Source organism: Chiloscyllium plagiosum, unplaced genomic scaffold (genome assembly GCF_037043375.1).
Source record: "Chiloscyllium plagiosum isolate Xiang-an unplaced genomic scaffold, Cpla_swu_hap1 HiC_scaffold_5, whole genome shotgun sequence".
NCBI lineage: Eukaryota > Metazoa > Chordata > Chondrichthyes > Orectolobiformes > Hemiscylliidae > Chiloscyllium > Chiloscyllium plagiosum.
In genome coordinates this window covers 130,152,429-130,167,719 of record NW_028270143.1, presented here as the reverse complement: position 1 = coordinate 130,167,719, position 15,291 = coordinate 130,152,429, and the positions used below count along the sequence as shown (strand labels likewise).

Here is a 15,291-nt window from a genome sequence, read left to right as displayed (position 1 = left end):
TTTAAAAATTGACTTACCTGTATTTTCAGATGTCCAGAAATGCCTAAAAAGGAGGAGGAACATCGGAGGCCAGGCCTGCAGCTCAGCCTGCAGCAGCCTCAGAGCCGATGACTCTCCAGGACCAGGTGAACCAGCTCTCGAAATCTCGAGATGTTGGGGAAACAGATTGAAGAGAAGCTGGCTCCAGTCTCTCTCATGCTGCAGAAGCATGAGCAGCAACTGGGAGACCTGGAGAAGAGGACGGATGAAGTGGAGCACAGGGTCACAGTGGTGGAAGCTGATACCAGTTCATCCAAGGATGAGATCCAAGCCTTGAAGACGCAGGTTCGTAATTTGCGTGACCAAGTGGATGATCTTGAAAACAGTGGCAGGAAAAAAAAACCATTCGGATCATCGGTCTGCCTGAGGGTAAGGAAGGTGAGCGGCCTGCGGAATTTGTTGAAGATTGGCTTCCGAAATTCCTTGACTTGGAGACTGACATGAGGGGAATGAAGATAGAGAGGGGTCACTGGGTTGCAGCACAGAGGTCGGGTCAACGCCCTCGTCCTTTCCTAGTGCGGTTCCATCATTACCGGGATAAGGAGAGTGTCACGGAGGCTTCCAGGCTCCAGGGGAAGGATCCAAAGGCCCTAATTTATGAGGGCTCTAAGATCATGTTTTTTCAGGATTTTTCAGCAGCGGTGATCCAGAAACGAAAATCATATGATGGTGTCAAGAGAACATTGAAGGAACTTGGGATTCAGTACTCCGAGATATCCGGCAGTGCTTCGGATCTCCTTAAATGGATCCATGCAGCTCTTTGACCCATCGGAGAAGGCAAGAGACTTTGTGGACAAACTAACCTAATTTAAGCAATTGTAGTATGTATAAATAGTGTTGCTTGGGTATGCGTTTATCATTCTGTAAAAGAAATTAAGGAAATCCAGTTGGAGCTTTGTTTTTCCCCTTTTTTTCCCTCTATTGATAATAATTTGGTTCAAACTATGTCTGGCAGTGGTTAAGATGTAGATTTTAAATTTCTAAGTTAGGACATACCAAAGGATGGGTGGGGTATTTATTCCCTTTATTTTTATAAAGAATGTTTTTTTTTATTCATATTGATATTCTATGGGGTGTTTATTCTTTTTAGCTTGTGCTTGTGATGCGGCTCTAGCTGGGAGAAGTGAAGGTGGTTGAGAATGGTTAGATGCCTATTTATGGGCAGTTCAGGACAGGCAGTTGCCCCCTCCGGGCAGGGGGTGAGTTCCCCTACTCGGCACTATTGGCGTTTTATATGTTGGTTTGTTTTCTGGTTTTTGTAGTTTTTTATTTTTTAATAATTTTGTATGTTTGTTAAATGTAGTGGTTTTAGTTTATGTAGTTTTTATATTTGGTGGACCATGCGACACCAAGGCTCAGCAATTTGTGGTTCGGGTTCCTCCTCTCTGGAATTTAAATGTAATTGCAGAAGATTATGGCTAATGATTTGATTAAATGGTGTACCTGGAATATCAAGGGAAGTCACTCACCAATTAAGAGGAAGAAGGTACTCTTGAGTCTTAGAAAGGAGAAGGTGGATATTGCTTTGTTACAGGAGACACATTTGGATGACAAGGAACATCTGAAATTACAGCAGAATGGCTTTGACCCAGTTTATTTTTCATCATTTAATACCAGAAGTAGGGGAGTGGCTATATTGGTAAGGAAAAATCTCTCGTTTAAATTGTTGGAATGTGTGAAAGACACATACGGGAGGTTTGTAATTCTTAAAGCCTTGATAAATGGGGAAGAATATGGTATGTTAAATGTTTATTGTCCCCCAGCTCATCCTCTTAAATTCTTGGTAGATGCTTTTTCTAAACTGAAAAGTCTCAAGTCTCGGCACATCATTATAGGGGGAGATTTTAACTGCCTCATGGACCCCACAGTAGACAGGTTGCCTAAAGGTCCTTCAATACCCTCTGCACAAATTAAACAGTTATTGGGTTTTTGTGGGGAATTAGGATTGGCGGACGTCTGGAGGTGTCTCCACCCTACAGGTAGGGATTTCACTTTTTTCTCCAATCACACGAGGATTGATTTTTTTCTGACCCCTGCAGTAACCCTGGGATCTGGTGGCATCCTGTATGATTGGTAATATTGGCATTTCTGATCATGCTCCAGTGTACCTCATGGTTAAAATTAAGGATGTTACAGTGGATTCAAGGTACTGGCGAATGGACCCCTTTATTCTCATGGACAGCAAGTCTGTGGAGTATGTCTCTAGGGAATTTCGGGCATTCCAAGACGTCAACATAGGCTCGGTTGATAGCTCATCTGTTCTCTGGGAAACTGCCAAAGCTTATGCCAGAGGGTTAGTTATTTCATATTCCACAAGTAGGAAGTGGCAGAAGGGTGAGCACCAACGTCTCCTTGAAGCACGGTTGAAGGCAGCTGAGAAGGCCTACTTTGACAGACCCTCGTTGGTCAAACTACAGAGGATTACGGCACTGCGGTCTGCACTAAATTCCGTGCTCACGCAGACGGCAAAAGAGGAGCTGGCTTTTGCAAAGCAAAGGTTATACGAGCATGATGACAAGCCAGGCAAATACTTAGCATACCTTGCCAGAAAGAGAAGTGCCCCACAAACCATTACAGCGATTAGGGAAGGGTCTGGGAACCTAACATGTGATTCTAAAAAGATTAATGTGGCGTTCCAGAGATTTTACTCTAAGTTATATCAGTCTGAGAATTGTGAGGAGGGGCAGGCCAAAATGGAATCCTTTTTTAAGAGATCTGAAGCTCTCGGGTGTGACTCCCGAACAACAGTCCTTTCTCAATACCCCATTATCAGAGCAAGAAGTGCAGGAAGCTGTGAGGCAGCTTCAGAGTGGAAAGGCGCCCAGTCCTGATGGACTTCCCAGTGAATTCTATCAGGAATTTATAAGTATACTGTCAGGTCCGATGCTGAATATGTTTAATGATTCATACTGTCGTGATTGTCTCCCACCATCTCAGAGAGGCCAATATTTCACTTATCCTTAAAAAAAAAGGGAAGGATCCGGAAGACTGTGCTTCATACAGGCCCATCTCGCTCTTGAATGTGGACTTTAAGATCCTCTCGAATGTGGACTTTAAGATCCTCTCGAAGGCTCTTGCGTTAAGGCTGGAGACTATGTTACCGTCTATTTTAAAGAGGATCAGACGGGCTTCATCAAGGGTCGGAGATCCTCCAATAACGTTAGGAGATTGCTTACCGTAATTCATGCATGCCAACAGCAGTCAATACAGGGATTGGTGATTTCTTTAGATGCAGAGAAGGCATTTGACCGAGTTGTGTGGCCGTAACTTTTCTATACTCTAGACCGGTTTGGTTTGGGCGAAGTTTTCATAGATGGGTAAAGGTTCTCTACAGTGTACCTCTCACTGCGGTCATTATCAATGGAGTACGATCAAGCAATTTTAATATTTCTAGGAGCAGCCGGCAGGGCTGTCCCCTTTCACCATTACTTTTTATGCTGGTGATTGAACCGTTGGCAGAGGCCATTTGTGAGGATCTCAATATATCCGCTTGGGGTCAAAATTACAGAAGGTCTCGCTGTAAGCAGATGATGTTCTAATTTTCTTGACAAATCCAGCAGTGTCAGTACCTTGCCTGATACAAGGCATTCACGCATTTGACGCTTTTTCAGGGTATAAGATTAATTTTGCTAAATCAGAGGCTATGCCTATGGGTGGTCTTACGAAAGAATTGGCTCTTGAGAGTGACTATAGATTCCCATTTAGGTGGTCACGGTGGGGGGGGGGGGGGCATTTGTGTATTTGGGCATATTCATTACTCCAGTTCTGGATTGGCTGTTCAAAGCCAATTTTACTCAATTATTTGAAAAGATTAAACAATATCTCCAAAGATGGGAGGCACTTCCAGTCTCGTGGTTGGGTCGGTTAGCGCTTATTAAGATGAATATTCTCCCTCGTTTGCTATACCCTATACAGATGCTCCCTCTGATTTTCAATGAGCAAACACTCAGGAGACTGAACAGTTGGTTCAGCTCCTTTATTTGGTACTATAAACGGCCCCTCATTAAATTAGCCAAATTGCCGTTGCCTCACAGATTGGGGGGAGTAGACCTTCCAGACATTAAAAATTACCAATTAAGCTCGCTTTTGACCTACGTGAGTGATTGGGTTTGTGGGGACCCTCTTTCAATATGGCTAAATATCGAAGTCTCCCAGGCAAGGTGCCCCCTTACCAGTTTGCTGTTTTTGGACAAAGTGACGACAGTTAGGGAATACTGCCATAACCCAATAGTCATGAATACTGTTAAAACATGGAGGGCAATTCGGCAGAGGGAAGGTAATATTGGCAAAACATCTTTGTTTACACCTTTGGTGGATATGCCGAGTTTTCAACGAGGTATGATAGATTCAGGATTTAAACGTTGGGCAGCTGGGGGTATATCTTGCATGGGTGATTTATTTGAGGGAGATATAATGGTGTTCTTCGATCAGTTAGCACGGAAGTACGAGTTACCTAATAGAGACTTCTTTCGTTTTTTTCAAGTTAGGGATTTTATTCAAAAAAGGACCACACTTTTGACTGATCCCTACAAATCTGACATAGAAAGAGGGGTACTAAGGGCTAAGAGTACACTCTCTGTCAGTACTCTATATCACCAATTGAGGTGAGGAGTCTGATCGACTCTGCAAGTGGGAAAGAGAGCTGAGTGTTGAAGTTGCTTCAGAGGCATGGGAGAATATTTGGGGGAATGCAAGGAAGATATCAATTTGCAATAGGACCCATGCTTTACAGTTGAAGATTCTGCACAGGGTCCACTTAGCCCCAGACCGTTTGTCAAAATTTAAACCAGGGGTATCTTCAGCATGTCCCAAGTGCAAGGCCTGTATGGGTACTCTTACCCATTGTCTTTGGTCTTGTGACAGGCTTCAAACATATTGGAGCGCTGTGGTGGGTGCAATGGAGAGGATTTTAGGTGTAGGGGTGGAGAAGGACCCTATTCACTCCTTTTGAGCCTACCCATTGTATTTCCTGCAGACTCGCATAAGGCAAAACTTTTCAATATTCTTACATTCTGTGCAAGGAAGAATACCTTGCTAGGTTGGATATCAGAAAACCCCCCAGGCCTGTCAGGTTGGCAGAAGATTGTTATGGAGCATATTCCCCTGAATTTTCTCACAAATATGGTACAGCACAAAACTGAGAATTTTTACAAGACATGGAAACCCTTTTTGAAATACCTAGTCACAGATTTATCTGCCACACTAACAAGGGCTTTTATATAGCCATAACGATTGTGTTTCATGAGTCCAATATCTAGGGAGGAGGAACTGTGAATATATGAGTGTTTTGTTTGGCTGGGCTGAGTTATTACTATTTATTTGTTTGTTGTTAGGTATTTATTTAGTTAGTTAAATAGCTACTTCAGGTTTTTTTTAATTTTATACTTCTGTACATATGTTTATACATTCGTATAGGAGGATGGGTTGGGGAATTTTTTTTATTATTTGGGTTTAGTTTTGTACTATTTTTGTACTGTTTTGTATTTGTTGTAATATTTAAAAATCTATTTTTTCTTAAAATATATTATAAAAATTTAGTTTTTTAAAAAAGTGCATATTAATGTTTAATAAGTAGCACATTTTGCTTATGGTAGCATAAATATTCTGACTAAATAAACCCAACCAAGAATTAGGAGTTGAAGTACCATTTGACCTCAAACTTGCACCACCATTCAATAAAATCATGGCTGATCGGTTTGAGTTTAAAATCTCACATTCCTGCCATTCTTGATGGCCTTTTATACTATTGTTTAAATAAACAAACTTATAAATATTCAGTGACCCCCACCTCCACTATCTAATGAGTTAGAGATCCAAAATCTTACAGCCGACTAAAAGATTTTTATCTCTGTCCTAATTTTAAAAAGTGACACCCGTCCAAAACATTTATATCCTTCCTTAAAAATAGAAAACCAAAATGTCCACAGTACTTGAGGCACGGTCTCACCAGTGCCCTGTATTACCAAAGTTTAACATTTTCGTTTAGTTTTATTCATTCCAAGTGTTGCCGCCAGCTACGTCAGCATTTATTGCCTATGTCTAATTGCCCAGAGGGCAGTTATGAGTCAACCACATTCCTACGGGTCTGTGGTCACACACAGGCCATACCAGGTAAGGATGGCTGATTTCCTTCTCTGAAGGAAATGTTTGAACAAGATGGGTTTTTAGGACAATCAACATGGTCATGGTCACAGGACATGGTTGCCACGAAGCCAGCTTTTAATTTTAGGTTTTTTTTGTATGGAATTCAAATTTCACCATCTGCCATAGTAGAGTTCAAACTCATTTCCCATGATATTTGTCTGGGACTCCAGATTACCAGTTTAGCAATTTACCACTATGTCACCAACTCCATAAATTCAACACTTGCATACCCAGAATACAGAAAAGGCCTTTGGCCCATCAAGTCTGTGCTGCCAAAACTATTCAATTTACAATCATCGCGATGCCTTAAATTTTATGGTATTTCAAGTGTGCATCCAAGTACTTTTTAAAAAGTTCAGAGGTTACCTCTCCCAACTACCCTCCCAAACACTGCATTCCAGATCCCCAAAACCCTCTGGGTGATAACAATTTTTCTCAAATTCCCTCTAAAGCCCCTGCCTCTCACCTTAAAAAGGTACGTATGTACGTCCCTTGTTATTGACCCTTCAAATAAGGAGAATAGCTGCTTTTTATGTATCCTATCCATGCCCCCCAAAAATTTTAATATACCTTTATCAGGTTCCCCTTCAACATTCTCAGCTACAAAGAAAAAAAAACAATCCGAGCGTGCGCAGCTCCTTGTCATAGCTAATATGCTTCATCCCAGGCAATATCCTGGTGAATCTCCTCTGCATACCTTCCAGTGCAATCACCAGTGGCGAAGCCATATTAGATTTGGTACTGGGTAATGAACCCAGCCAGGTGTTAAATTTGGGGGTAGTGAGAACTTTGGTGATAGATATGTTTACTTTTGTGATGGAAAGGGATAGGTATACATCGGACGGCAAGAGCTACAGTTGGCAGAAAAGGCAATTACAAGATGATTAGACAAGATTTAGGATGCGTTGGATGGAGAAAGAAACTGCAGGGAATGGGCACAATAGAAATGCGGAGTTTATTCAAGGAACAGCTACTGTGTGTCCTTGATAAGTATATACCTGTCAGACAGGGAGGACGTTGTCGAGCACAAGAGCCATGGTTTACTAAGTGGAATCTTTGGTCAAGAGGAAGAAGGCGGCTTATGTTAGGATGTGAAGGCTCAGTTAGGGCACTTGAGAGTTACAAAGTAGCCAGGAAAGAATTAAAGAGAGTGCTCAGATGAGCGAGAAGGAGACATGAGAGGTTGTTGGTGGATAGGATCAGGAAAAACCCTAAAGCTTTCTATAGGTATATAAGGGATAAAAGAATGACTAGAGTAAGATTAGGGCCAATCAAGGACAGTAGCAAGAAGTTGTGCATGGAGTCAGAGGAGAGTAAGTGCTAAATGAATATTTTTCGTCAGTAATCACACTGGAAAAAGACGATGTTGTCAAGGAGAATACTGAGATACAGGCTACTAGACTTGATGGGATTGAGGTGCACAAGGTGGTGGTCTTAGAACTTCTGGAAAGTGTGAAAATAGATATATCCCCTGGGCCAGATGGGATTTATTCTAGGATTCTCTGGGAAGCTCGGGGGGATTGCTGAGCCTTTGGCTTTGATCTTTATGTTGTCATTGTCTACAGGAATAGTACCAGAAGACTGAAGGATAGCAAACATTGTTCCCTTGCTCAAGGAGGGGAGGAGAGACAAGTCTAGCAATTATAGACCAGTGAGCCTTACTTTGGTTATGGGTAGAGTGTTGGAAAAGGTTATAAGAGATAGGATTTATAATCATCTTGATAGGAATAAGTTGATTAGGGATAGTCAACATGATTTTGTTAAGGATACAATGTGCCTCACAAACCTTATTAAGTTCTTTGAGAAGGTGACCAAATGGGTGGATGAGGATAAAGTCATTGATGTGGTATATGGATTTCAGTAAGGTGTTTGATAAGGTTATCAAACTGCACAAATACAGGAGGCATGAGATTGAGGCCGGTTTGGATCAGAAATTGGATAGCTGAAAGGAGGCAGAGGGCAGTGTTTGATGGAAAATGTTCAGCCTGGAGTTCAGTTACTAGTGGTGTACCGCAAGGATCTGTTTAGGGGCCACTGCTGTTTGTCATTTTTATAAATGACCTGGATGTGGGCATAAAAGGATGGGTTAGTAAATTTACGGACAACACGAAGGCTGTGGATAGTGACAAAGGATGTTGCAGGATACAGAGGGACATAGATAAGCCACAGAGCTGGGCTGAGGAGTGGCAAATGGAGTTCAATGCAGAAAAGTGTGAAGTGATTCACTTTGGAAGGAGTAACTGAAATGCAGAGTACTGGACAAATAGTAAGATTCTTGGTAGTGTTGATGAGCAGGGAGATCTCGATATCTGTGTACATAGATCCCTCAAAGTTGCCACCCAGGTTGACATGGCTGTTAAGACAGCATACGGTGTGTTAGTTTCAGAACCATGAGATCATGTTGGAGCTGTACAAAACTCTGGTGCAGCCATATTTGGAGTAATGCGTGCAGTTCTGGTCACCACATTATAGGAAGGATGTGGAAGCTTTAGAAAAGGGTTCAGAGGAGATTTAATCTCCTCTGAACCCTTTTCTAAAGCTTCCACATCATTCCTATAATGTGGTGACCAGAACTACACGCATTACTCCAAATGTGCTAACCACTGAGCCACCATGCTGCCCTAGAAATGAGGGCTCCTCTGGGATCTGAACCCAGGACCTCTCACATCTTGACACTATACAAGATGCTAAGCAAGCATCATATCCCATCCCATCCCTAGATCAATGAGCCATTGCTGGGCCACAATAAAATTCAAATCATGTTGAACAACTATCAACATGAGGGTTAGTGCTGATCAGAAACCAGTCTGGGCCAGCCATAGCAATAATACTGTTATAAGAGCAGCTCAGAAACTAAAAAGATTCCGCAGTGATTAACTCAGTCCTGACTCCCACAATCTGCCCACTATTTACAAGGACATATCAAGAGTGCGATGGAATCCCCACTTATCTAGAGGAATGGAGTTCTAACACCCAAGAAGCTTGACACCAGCCAGGACAGAGCAGCCCCCTCGATTAGCACCATATCCACAAACATCCACTCCCTCAACCACCAACACACAGCAGCAGCAGTGTGCATTATCTATGAGGCAGCACTGCAGAAATTCAAAGGCACCTTAAACAGCACCTTCCAAACTCAAATCATTGTTATCCATGAGAAGGGCAGCAGATACATGGAAATATCACCATCTGGAAGTTCCCCTCCAAGCCACTCAACATTCTGACTTGGAAATATATTGTCATTCCTTAAATAATCCTGGGACAAAACATAGTAACTCCTGCCAAAATATCATTGCAGGTCTACCTAAGCCACATGGACTGCAGTGGTTCAAGATGATAACTCACCACCACCTTCTCAAGGACAACTAGGGGTGGGCAATAATTACTTGCCAGCCAGTGACACCTACATCCCATGAATGAATTTCCAAGAAACACTATTGTCACTGCTGTCGAGAGGTAACTTTAAAGTAGGATTGATTAACCATCTCATCACATTAAATATTACATGTCTAATATGTGGTGGAGGCTGGTACAATTGCAACATTTAATAGGCATCTGGATGGGTATATGACTAGCAACGATATCCTAGTTTGGAGGGATATCGGCCAGGTGCTGGCAGGTGGGACTAGATTGAGTTGGGATATCTGGTCGGCATGGACGGGTTGGAGCGAAGGATCTGTTTCCATGCTGTACACCTCTATGATTCTATGACTGCACTGGTCTTCTAAATGGTAGTAGTCATGGGCGGCCTAAGGATCTTTGGTGAATTTCTGCAATGCATCTTGTGGATAGTACACACTGCTACCACTGGATTAGCAGCGACATTATCAAAACCTTTAAGAGTCTTAGGGGTCTTGAGAGGATAGGTTGGTTCTCTTTTTGTTTTAGAGATTAGATTAGATTCCCTTCAGCATGGAGACAGGCCCTTCGGCCCAACAAGTCCATGCTGACCCTCTGAAGTGCAACCCATCCAGACCTATTATCCTAGCCCATATTTACCCCTGACTATTGGCAATTTAGCATGGCAAATTCACCTGACCTGCACATCTTTGGATTGTGGAAGAAAACTGGAGAACACAGAGGAAACCCATGCAGATACGGGGAGAACGTGCAAAGTCCACACAGACAGTCACCTGAGGCAGGAATTGAACCCGGGTCCCCGATACTGAGGCAGCAGTGCTAACCACAGAGCCACCGTGCCACCATTGTGGGACAGCTTCAGATTATAGGGCATAATCTCAGAGTACAAAGTTAAAAATCACCACACCAGGTTATAGTCCAACAGGTTAATTTGGAAGCACTAGCTTTTAGAGCACTGCTCCTTCAACAGGTGGTTGTGGAGTACCTCAAATCAATTTCAGAATAGGTGGTCACACAGCACAAAAACGAGGAGAAATTTACTGTTTGAAGATAGGGAATCTGTGAAATTCTTTAGCACAAAGATCGGTCAAAGTTGTGCCATTAAGTATATTCAAGTCAGAGGTAGATTTTGAATCAGTAGAAAAATCAAGGGATATGAGAAAATACAAGAGATTTGAGGATAATCAAAGCAGCTGTGATCATATCGAATGGCAGAGCTGGGCCAAATGGCCTACGAATGCTGCTATATCCTATTTGACAATATAGTGGTAGCTTGGTCCAATATTTAAATGTTGCATTGTTTTATGTACTTTTTCTCTAAAATGGTGTGTCAATTTATAACCGTTTAACTCAGGACAGTGTGACAGCACTTCCAAAGTACATTACTGCCTGCGAGGTGTATAAAATTGAGGGGGTATGGACAAGATGGATAAAAACACACCAAGTCATAAAACATGCAATACACAGACATTATTTTCTCTCTATCCACCCCAGCAAGCCAAAATTACAACCGCAGACAGGTGACTATTAGAAGACTTCCATCAGAAATGTGGATGAAAATGTTAACAAGAGAAAACTCAAAAAATAAGAACTGCAGATTCTAGAAATCAGAAACAAAAGCTGATTTGCTGGAAAACTCCGCATCTGTGGAGAGAAAGCAGAATTAATTTTTCAGGTCCAGGGGTGCTTCAGAACGGTCAGTGGTCCCAAAACATTAACTCTGCTCTCTCTCCACAGACACTGCTAGACCTGCTTGGTTTTTCTGGCAATTTCTGATTTTATGACAGAAAATTCAGGTGTGGTCATTCTCTCTTCTGAACCACAATCACTTTGCAGGAACACACACTGAACAGGATACAGGATAACATTTAGGAACCAAATTATGCACTTCACAAGACCTACAGACCTAGCTGATCTTTGCATTGAATCACTGGAGTGAAAATCATGTACAATTTCCAGGATACAAATGCTACAGGAAGGATAGAAAGGGAGGCAAGAGAGGAGGGGGGAGTGGCATTTTTTGATAAAGGATAGCACTACAGCTGTGCTGAGGGAGGATATTCCCAGAAATACTTCCAGGTACATTATTTGGGTGGAAATGAGAAATAAGAAAGGGATGATCACCTTATTGGGATTGTATTATAGACCCCCTAATAGTCAGAGGGAAATTGAGAAACAAACTTGTAAGGAGATCTCCGCTATCTGTATGGCAGTTATGGTAGGGGATTTTAACTTTCCAAACATCAACTGGGACTTGCCATAGTGTTAAAGGTTTAGATGAAGAGGAATTTCTTAAGTGCGCATAAGACAATTTTCTGATTCAGTATGTGGATGTACCTACTAGAGAAGGTGCAAAACTTGACCTATTCTTGGAAAATAAGGCAGGGCAGGTGACTGAGGTGCCAGTGGGGGAGCATTTTGAGGCCAGCGACCATAATTCTATTCATTTTAAAATAGAGATGGAAAAGGATACACCAGATTTAAAAGGTGAAGTTCTAAGTTGGAGAAAGGCCAATTTTGACGGTATTAGGAAAGAACTTTCGAAAGCTGGTAAAGGGACGACTGGAAAATGGGAAGCATTCAGAAATGAGATTGAGAATCCAGAGAAACTATATTCCTGTCAGGGTGAAAGAGAAGGCTGGTAGGTATAGGGAATGCTGGATGACTGAAAAAGTTGAGGGTTTGGTTAAGAAAAAGAAGGAAGCATATGTAAGGTATAGTCAGGATAGATCGAATGAATCCTTAGAAGAGTATAAAGGCTGTAGGAGTACACTTAAGAGGGAAATCAGGAGGGCAAAAAGGGGACATGAGATAGCTTTGGCAAATAGAATTAAGGACATTCCAAAGAGTTTTTACAAATACATTAAGGACAAAAGGGTAACTGGGGAGAGAATAGAGCCCCTCAAAGATCAGTAAGGCAGCCTTTATGTGGAGCCGCAGAAAATGGGGGAGATACTAAATGAATATTTTGCAACAGTATTTACAGTGGAAAAGGATATGGAAGATATAGACTGTAGGGAAATAGATGGTGACATCTTGCAAAATGTCCAGATTACAGAGGAGGAAGTGCTGGATGCCTTGAAACGGTTAAAAGGTGGATAAATCCCCAGGATCTCATCAGGTGCACCCGAGACCTCTGTGGGAAGCTAGAGAAGTGATTGCTGGGCCTCTTGCTGAGATATTTGTATCATCGATAGTCACAGACGAGGTGCCGGAAGATCGGAGGTTGGCAAACATGGTGCCACTGTTTAAGAAGGGCGGTAAAGACAAGCCAGGGAACTATAGACCAGTGAGCCTGACCTCAGTGGCGGGCAAGTTGTTGGAAGGAATCCTGACGGACAGGATGTACATGTATTTGGAAAGGCAAGGATTGATTAGGGATAGTCAACGTGGCTTTGTGCGTGGGAAATCGTGTCTCACAAACTTGACTGAGTTTTTTGAAGAAGTAACAAAGAAGATTGACGAGGGCAGAGCAGTAGATGTGATCTATATGGACTTCAGCAAGGCGCTCGACAAGGTTCCCCATGGGAGACTAGTAGCAGGGTTAGATCACATTGAATACAGGGAGAACCTGCCTTTTGGATACAGAACTGGCTCAAACGTAGAAGACAGAGGGTGGTGATGGAGGGTTGTTTTTCAGACTGGAAGCCTGTGACCAGTGGAGTGCCACAAGGATCGGTGCTGCGTCCTCTACCTTTTGTCATTTACATAAATGATTTGGATGCGAGCATAAGAGGTACAGTTAGTAAGTTTGCAGATGACACCAAAATTTGAGGTGTAGTGGACAGCGAAGAGGGTTCCCTCAGATTACAACAGGATCTGGACCAGATTGGCGAATGGGCTGAGAAGTGGCAGATGGAGTTCAATTCAGATAAATGCGAGGTGCTGCATTTTAGGAAAGCAAATCTTAGCAGGATTTATACACTTAATGGTAAGATCCGAGGGAATGTTGCTGAACAAAGAGACCTTGGAGTGCAGGTTCATAGCTCCTTGAAAGTGCAGTTGCAGGTACATAGAATAGTGAAGGCAGTGTTTGGTATGCTTTCCTTTATTGGTCAGAGTATTGAGGACAGGAGTTGGGAAGTCATGTTGCGGCTGTACAGGACATTGGTTAGGCCACTGTTGGGATATTGCGTGCAATTCTGGTCTCCTTCCTATCGGAAAGATGTTGTGAAACTTGAAAGGGTTCAGAAAAGATTTACAAGGATGTTGCCAGGGTTGGAGGATTTGAGCTGTAGGGAGGGGCTAAACAGGCTGGGGCTGTTTTCCCTGGAACGTTGGAGGCTGAGGGGTGACCTTATTGAGGTTTACAAAATTATGAGGGGCATGGATAGGATAAATAGGCAAAGTCTTTTCCCTGGGATCAGGGAGTCCAGGACTAGAGGGCATAGGTTTAGGGTGAGAGGGGAAAGATATAAAAGAGACGCAAGGGGCAACGTTTTCACACAGAGGATGGTACGTGTATGGAATGAGCTGCCAGAGGAAGTGGTGGAGGCTGGTACAATTGCAACATTTAAGTGTCATTTGGATGGGTATATGAATAGGAAGAGTTTGTAGGGATATGGGCCTGGCAGGTGAGACTAGATTGGGTTGGGATATCCGGTCAGCATGGACGGATTGGACCGAAGGTTCTGTTTCCATGCTGTACATCGCTATGACTCTATGACCTAATAGGAAAGTTGAGTCACATTGTAAGCAATGACACAAACCTCAAGCCTAAACATTTCAATTACAGGAATTATTGCAGAAACAAGTGATAAAGGATGATACACTCCAAAATAGGAGAAAGTAGCCTTCACAGCTGCCCTAATACAACCAGAAAGGGCTGTCTAATCTGGGTACTTCCATTATACAGCACTGCCCCCGTTGTGCCCCCACTGCCACCAGATCTCAGCCTGCTATAATGCCCCTAACATAACTACTAACATAATCTAATATAACATAGCATAACATAAACTCGAGTTTGCATTATGTGTCCCTTAATCCTCCCTATCACCCAAACTCCAGTCAAAGAACATGAGCTACAGGTTTTAGAATCAGAATCCCTACAGAATGGAAACAGGCCCTTCGGTCCAACAAGTCCACACTAACCCTCCGAAGAGGGACCCACCCAGGCCCATTCCCCTACTCTGTATTTACCCCTGACTAATGCACTTAACCTGCATACCTGAACACAACGGGCAATTTAGCATGGTCAATTCGCCTAACCTGCACAACTTTGGATTGTGGATGCAAACTCCACAGGCTGAAGTCGAACCCGAGTCCCTGGCGCTGGGAGGCAACAGTACAAACCACTGAGCCCCCATTTTGTTCAATGACTTACTTGTCTTACCCTGAGCAGCGTTTCCTTCGCCATGCTCCCTTGCCGTTGTCGCTCTTGACTCTTCCCCTCGATATCCTTGAGCTGTCTTCTTCATCCGAGCAACTACTTGCCGACGTTATTGAGTCGACGTAGATCACGTGATATTGTTCCCCGCTGCTTTCTGGGTAATGTAGTTCCACCTTCGTGTTCGCCAAATTCTGCCCGTTCCTAGCTGTCATTCGGCCTTGACGAGCAGACGTGAAAGTTTGAGTGGTGTGCGCAATACCACCTCGGACTCTGATAGTGCATCTTAAGCGCAGTGAAATGACTCTTTGAGGGATTGGGAATGGGTACAAGTGTCGGTGTTGAGGAAGAAGAAGGGCAGAGGTGTAAGTATTAGGGACGCGCCTGAAGGTAATGTGATGGTGACGAGGGGAGCGGTCAGA

General features: G+C 43.0%; 1 protein-coding gene across 3 annotated transcripts in view; it reads right to left on the bottom strand.

The window, feature by feature from the left end:
• Positions 1–15,012, bottom strand: part of adck5 (aarF domain containing kinase 5) — a 140,837-nt gene extending 125,825 nt beyond the window's left edge. The window contains exons 1-2 of one of the 3 annotated variants that reach the window (XM_087987666.1): positions 14,876–14,911; positions 18–900 (exon numbers count right to left, since the gene is read on the bottom strand). Coding sequence is in view for 2 of the 3 variants with exons in the window: in XM_043690929.2 (XP_043546864.1) it covers positions 14,867–14,899 (33 nt within the window). In the remaining variant the exon portion in view is untranslated. Of the gene's footprint in view, positions 1–17; positions 901–14,866 lie in introns of all 3 variants that reach the window. The other 2 variants (XM_043690929.2, XM_043690930.2) reach the window with 2 other exon arrangements.
• Between the last annotated feature and the right edge of the window lie 279 nt (positions 15,013–15,291).